Here is a 6,003-nt window from a genome sequence, read left to right as displayed (position 1 = left end):
AAGGGTAATTATCCAAATTAATTTTCAAAAATTAAAAAAAAAAGAATATTTTAATTTTTAGTCTTTAAAAACATAAATTAATTTTTAATATTTTTTTGTCAAATATAATAGTCTGTTGTCTATTTTTTGACATGACTCACTAACAGAAAATACTAAGTTGGCAGGTAAACTCACACACACGTAGTAGTTAAGAGTCTACATATGCGAAAAAAATAAAATCGTCTTCGGTCTATAATTACAAAATGGCGTCGTATGGTGTCTTCTCATATTGAAGGTCTCGTTCTTCGTTGTTAAGGCTTTATATTGAAACCTATGGGTAGGGGTGTACATGGTCCAACCTGGCCCGAAGATCTGACCCGGCCCAGCCCCGAACACTTTAGGGACTAATTTAGTGTGATTTCATCGGATTTAAGACCGGGTAAGGGTCTCAAAAATAGACCCGGTCATTATTTTGGATCGGATTTGGGCCATAGCTCGGGTCACCCAAATTCGGTCTGGTGGCCCGGTCATCATGCACAATTAATATTTTGTGTTATTAGTGATGGATGATGGCTATTCTTATGTGGAATTTAAATATTGTAAACCTTAATATTTTGTGTTATTAGTCATTATAAGATTATTATAAGTTAATGTTTTATGTTTAAAATGCATAATATTGTATTATTTGTATTGATTTAAATATTTGGTGTTATTAGACAATATTAGTATTGATTATGGTTATGCTTTAATTTTAGAGAAGGGTTAGTTCTTGTTATATTTTTTTAAGTGAATTTTACTATGTGAATTGTGAAATAATGGTTGGAGATTAGGTGATTTTTGCATGCTAAAGACCCGGTTTTCACCCGGTTTTTACCCTTTTTTCACCCGACCCGAAGGTGCGTAGGTTTTATCGGGTTTAGAATCGGATTAGGGTCTAAAAATTAGGCCCAGTCTATATTTTCGGGTCGGGTCTAGATTAAGTCAAACCCGGTATGATCCGGCCCATGTACACCCCTACCTATGGGATATCGCCAACAACACTAACGGCAGTACCACCACCAAATTCATAATTGCCGAGGAAAAATCAAACAGCCACAGCAACAAGGAGGACCACTCCAATTTCAGCAATGGCATGGAGGATCACATGGTGAAGTAAGTGGATGAAGATGGTGACGATGGCGAAGGTGGTGAAAGGGAACAAACTAGATCTGTTTTTTGACAACCTTCGAGAACCCTTTTCACCAATCTCGGGCAGGCCAATGCTGTTCTCGCCCTTGTCCAACCCCTTTAGAAACAAATTCTCCTTTTTCTCTTATCTTTGATTCGTTTTGTTTAATCCTCGTAATAAAAACGGCGACGATCTTGCTTCTGACGTCATGATTTTGCCTCTGACGATTATCCTCAAGCAACGACAATGACGTTCTCTGCGGACTGGGTCAAGAGCTAATTCAATTAAAAAATGATAAACAAATCAAGAAGGTGAACGAAGAAGAGGGAAAGATCGAGAGAGAGATCATAAGAGGAGAGAAAAGGGTGACAGTAACATAACTGGTGATTGAGGTAACAAAAGACAAAACATGAAATGCCAAAAAGGAGTTGCTGTTGATGAGTGACAGAGGAGACATTTTTTCTTTGTGTGATGGAGGAGTTGCGTTGATGATGATGTCAGATATGAGATTTTACAGTAGAAGAGGCAGATGGTGAAGGAGAGTGAAGCGGTGGTGGTGGTTGGGTCTAATTGTAGAAGAAAAATGAGAGAAAAAGAGGAGAAAGAAGAAAGAAGAAAAAATAGGAGAGAGAATGTAGAAGCAGTGGCAGTAGTCTGTGTGGCTAATGAGTCATGCCAAGAATTATTTTGTCCTTCTTGCATATGTGGACACTTAACTGCTACGTGTGCGAGTTTATCTGTCAACCCAACATTCTTCGTTAGTGAGTCATGCTAAAAAATAGACAAAAATTTATTATATCTAACAAAAAAATTAGAAAATTAATCTATATATTAATTTTTTTGAGAGACTAAAATGTTCACTTTAAAAATCTTTAGAAACTAATTTAAATAATTATTTCCGAATAAAATATACATAAAATTTTCAAAAAATAAATACTAATACCTAACTACAAAGTTTTAAGCGCTAATAAATTTCTATACAAAATAACAAAATTGATACTATATCCATAAAGAAATAAATTGTGGTTGCTAATATTATCTTAATAGTAAAAACTTATTTAAAATTTTTAAATTACTTCTTATAACTTCATTTAATCCACAATCTCTCTTCTTTTCCTTCCACCACCACACTCTTATGCACCCTCTTCAAACTAATTAAACGTTTCATCTAGACATCTAATAAAAAAATAATAATTAAACTACTGTTATTTGAAAAAAAAAATGTTAAAATTAATCATCTGGCCCATTTAAGAAAAAGACACGCAAAATGAAAATACATCAAAATTTCAAGCACATGTCACAAATATTGGTCTTCCAATTATTGAAATAATTTTGACGGTATCTTGCAAAGTAACCGTCTTTCTATTTTATATAGTGTTGATCTCGATTAGTCGATTAACTTATTTGAATAAAAAGTTACTTTTAAAAAAAATAAAATACTTTTAAAAAAATAAGTACTTTTATTAAATTTTAAGTACATTTAGATATATCTTTTAAAAAAATTATTTTTATGAAAAAATAAATTATTTTTATTTTAAAAGATAATACATTACCTTTAGAAAAAACAAAAGTAGTAAAAGATGTTTTTTAATTTTTAAAAGCTCTATTTGAATAATTACGTTGGGTAACCGGAGATTAGTGGGTTGAATTAGTTTGGTTGGCCCAATCATCTGAATGAGGAAGTATCCAAGTGGATTGATGATCCAAGACCCCCGTCTGACTTCGGTATGAGAAAATGGGGGGTGGTACCTGCAAAGACACTCCGATGCCAAAGTCAGCAAAGGGAGCAAAACAGGTCTAGAGAGTATTGGGTTTTATTGATACTTGAGGAGTGCTAGTGTATTTATAGTGGTGAACCCATAACCACCGTTGGAGTAGTTCCGCCATTTAAGGTGGATAACCGTCCCTTTATCTTAGGGAAGTTGAGATATGGCACCTGGAAGTGGGTAGAGAGATTTTAGGGGCAGTTACTCATTTGAATGAGTGTTTATCTGACAGCTAATCCTCGTCCCCGACTTCTTTAGGGTAAGTCGTGGTAAGAACCGACTTTGTAGGGAGGAGGTCAGTGTAGGGCGAGGCTCAATCCTTTGGATTGGGCCTTCCGTTTGGACCTGCGCCTTATCATTAGGCCAGGGTATGAACAGTGTCCCTACTCGAGCCCAATTTCTTTTGAGACTTGGGTTCGAGTATTCTACTCGGGGTCGTAGCCGACTTGTGAGGGAACTGACGTGATCGTTCGGAACCGACGTGACTTTCGTGACTTTTGGTTTTCACAGTTACGTCTAATCAAACGTCGCGTCCGTTAGAGGTTGCGTAGGTATTAATTACCTTGGTAACGGTGCACCCATTAATGACCGCTTTCCGTTTTTACCATATGCCCCTAACGTGCTTATAAATACTTTCCCTCTCTTTCATTGTTTCGTTTCTGCGATTTTCCAAATTTTCATCCGTTCGTGGAGCATTTTTGTTTGAAGGCTTTCATCTTCATCTACCTTTTTCTAGGCAAAGGTTGGTTCTTTCTCCCCTTCTCTTTTACTAAGTGCTTATGTTTGCATGCTTTTTATTATTTAGAGGGAGAGAAGGTGACGTCGTAGGCTTCTGTTTAATTCCATGCCCCCCTTAGGAACTCTCGTTTTTTATTCTTTTCCTTTTCATTTGTAGGTTTTCATCATACCTTAGGAAAGAATGTCTTCTGTAGAAGTTCTTGCCCAATGGGTCGATGTTACGGTCTTAGGAGAGGAACCTTTGGTCGATACCGAATTTATCACCAACCTTCGCACTCATCACCGAATTTGTACTTCTGAGGAGGATGAGCCGAAGTATGAATTGGTGGTCCCGGGTCCGGAAGACCGGGTTTGTTTCGGGAGGATTTCTTAAGTAGCCCCTCATTTCTTTTACATGTATGAGAGTATGATCACCCGTCTGGGCGTTTTTCTCCCTTTTTCTGATTTTGAGATTGCCATCTTACGTCACTGCCGAGTTGCTCCTACCCAACTTCACCCCAACTCTTGGGGCTTTCTGAAAATCTACCAGTTTATCAGCCATGCTTTAGACTTTTCAACTTCCTTGAGGATTTTCTTTTATCTCTTCCACATGACCAAGCCCTTCAGTGGGCAAAATAACAAGCAACAATGGGTGTCTTTCCGAGCTATACAAGGTCGGAGATTTTTCACCCTTTTTGATGAATCCTTCTATGACTTCAAAAATTATTTTTTCAAAGTTCAAGGCGTAGAGGGTCACCACCCCTTTTTCCTGGATGAGAATTCTTCTCCTCGCTTTCCTCTATACTGGTTGGAGGCCTCCCCCTGTGAGAAATATAGTTTGGATGATCTGGATGAAGTGGAGACAGCCATTGTGGGGTTCCTCCGAGAAGTGTGGGGGAGGGCCCCAGATCTGGATACCAAAAAATTTTTCCAGGGGTCGCCGACCATTGTCCAGACACAACTAGGTAGCTTTTGTTTTTCTACTTTGTTTCCGACTTGCGATTTGTTTTTACCGACTTGTCTGACTTTTTGGCTATTAATTGTTTTTTACAGAGATGGCGAAGAAGAATTCCAGTGAATCTTACCAGAAAGTCCAGGAGGCCAAGGCGAGGTCCCGTGCCAGGACTGGCGGCGCCAGGGTAATTGGTTCTCCTCTTCCTCCTCCTCCTCCCCCTTCTTCCCGAAGCTTGGGGACTCCTTCTCAACCCATCGTCATTTCCTCCTCGGCTTCTTCTCAGCCGCCCCCTCCTCCCCAATCTTCTCCTGAACCAGAGAAGAAGAAGCGCAAGACTTTAGAGTCTAGCTCTTCTTTTGAAGGTGAGGCTAAGGTGGATGCTCCTGCATTTATCTGGAAATACATCTATCCCCATACTCGTATAGGTATGGATAATGTTTCTATCCGGAACCACCTCACTATTCTGGCTCAGGAGAATATCAGGGTGGCGGCGGTGTGCACCAAGTTTCTTGATATTTTTGAGAAGACTCCTCTTAGCTCTCTGGGTTCAACTTCGAGGGTTGAAGAGTTGGAGGAAAGGCTTCTCATATATCAGAAACATGAGAAGGAGTTGAAGAAGGAGGTCGCTGAGTTGAAGGAGGAGAGGGATGTCCTTCGGGAGAAGGAGAGCAAGTTACAAGCCCAATGCAATATGGAGGAGGGCTTGAGGAAGAAGGCGCAGGAGAGTTATTCAAGCTTGTTCGAGGACCTCATGACGGTGAGGAAGGACTTGTTGAATTCTTGGACTGCTTATGCCGAGTTGGAGGACTCTATTGCTGAAGGAGCCGAGGAGGCCTGGAGGATTTTTAAGGAGCAGGTCGGAGTCCTTGCTCCCGACCTTGATCTCTCTCCTTTGGATCCTGACAAGATCGTCATTGATGGTGCCATAGTTTATCCTCCTCCATCCCCTAAGCCTGTCACCGATTCTGATCTGAAGACTCGGGGGCAGAGGATAATCGAGTCCCCTCCTCGTTCAAAGGATGCTCCGAGTTCCTCAAGGCCTCATGGAACCTCCTCTCCGTCTCCTATGGATACTTCTCTCCCTGGTACTGATGGCGCTCCGACTACTCTTCCTGGCTCTGGTGGTGATCCGACTACTCTTTCTGGCTCTGGTGGTGATAATCTCTAAAAATTTGTTGGCTATATGGGGGCCCGGCCTGTGGGTCCCCTCTTTTTTAAACTCTTTTTATGTTTGTTGTGGTGATTTGGTTGACATTTCTCTTGGCCTTTTGAGACCGTAAACAAAATATTTATAAATACCCTTTTTTGGATAAGGGTTTAAGTTACCTTTTGTGTGCATGCTTTTCTGATTTTGATACTTTAGAGAATTTCTTCAACCTTTTTTTTGAAAACCTATTCTTTGGCTTGTCTGTCCTCCT

At 39.8% G+C, this 6,003-nt stretch overlaps 1 protein-coding gene across 1 annotated transcript; it reads left to right on the top strand.

The window, feature by feature from the left end:
• The first annotated feature begins 4,240 nt into the window (after nt 1-4,240).
• LOC148549284 (uncharacterized) lies at nt 4,241-5,753 on the top strand. The gene is made up of 2 exons (XM_088495711.1): nt 4,241-4,595; nt 4,684-5,753. Exons 1-2 carry the CDS (start codon nt 4,241-4,243, stop codon nt 5,751-5,753), a joined length of 1,425 nt encoding a protein of 474 aa, XP_088351837.1.
• Nucleotides 5,754-6,003: the final 250 nt, after the last annotated feature.

Source organism: Arachis ipaensis, chromosome B8, assembly GCF_059453495.1.
Source record: "Arachis ipaensis isolate K30076 ecotype BB chromosome B8, ASM5945349v1, whole genome shotgun sequence".
In the NCBI taxonomy this organism is placed as follows: Eukaryota; Viridiplantae; Streptophyta; class Magnoliopsida; order Fabales; family Fabaceae; genus Arachis; species Arachis ipaensis.
The sequence above is the reverse complement of the archived record's forward strand: the minus strand, read 5'-3'. Positions and strand labels throughout refer to the sequence as shown.

Coding starts and splice junctions, on each gene's coding strand:
- LOC148549284 (XM_088495711.1), top strand. CDS start 4,241: ATGACCAAGCCCTTCAGTGGGCAAAATAACAAGCAACAATGGGTGTCT. Junction 4,596..4,683: donor CATTGTCCAGACACAACTAG/GTAGCTTTTGTT, acceptor TGTTTTTTACAG/AGATGGCGAAGAAGAATTCC.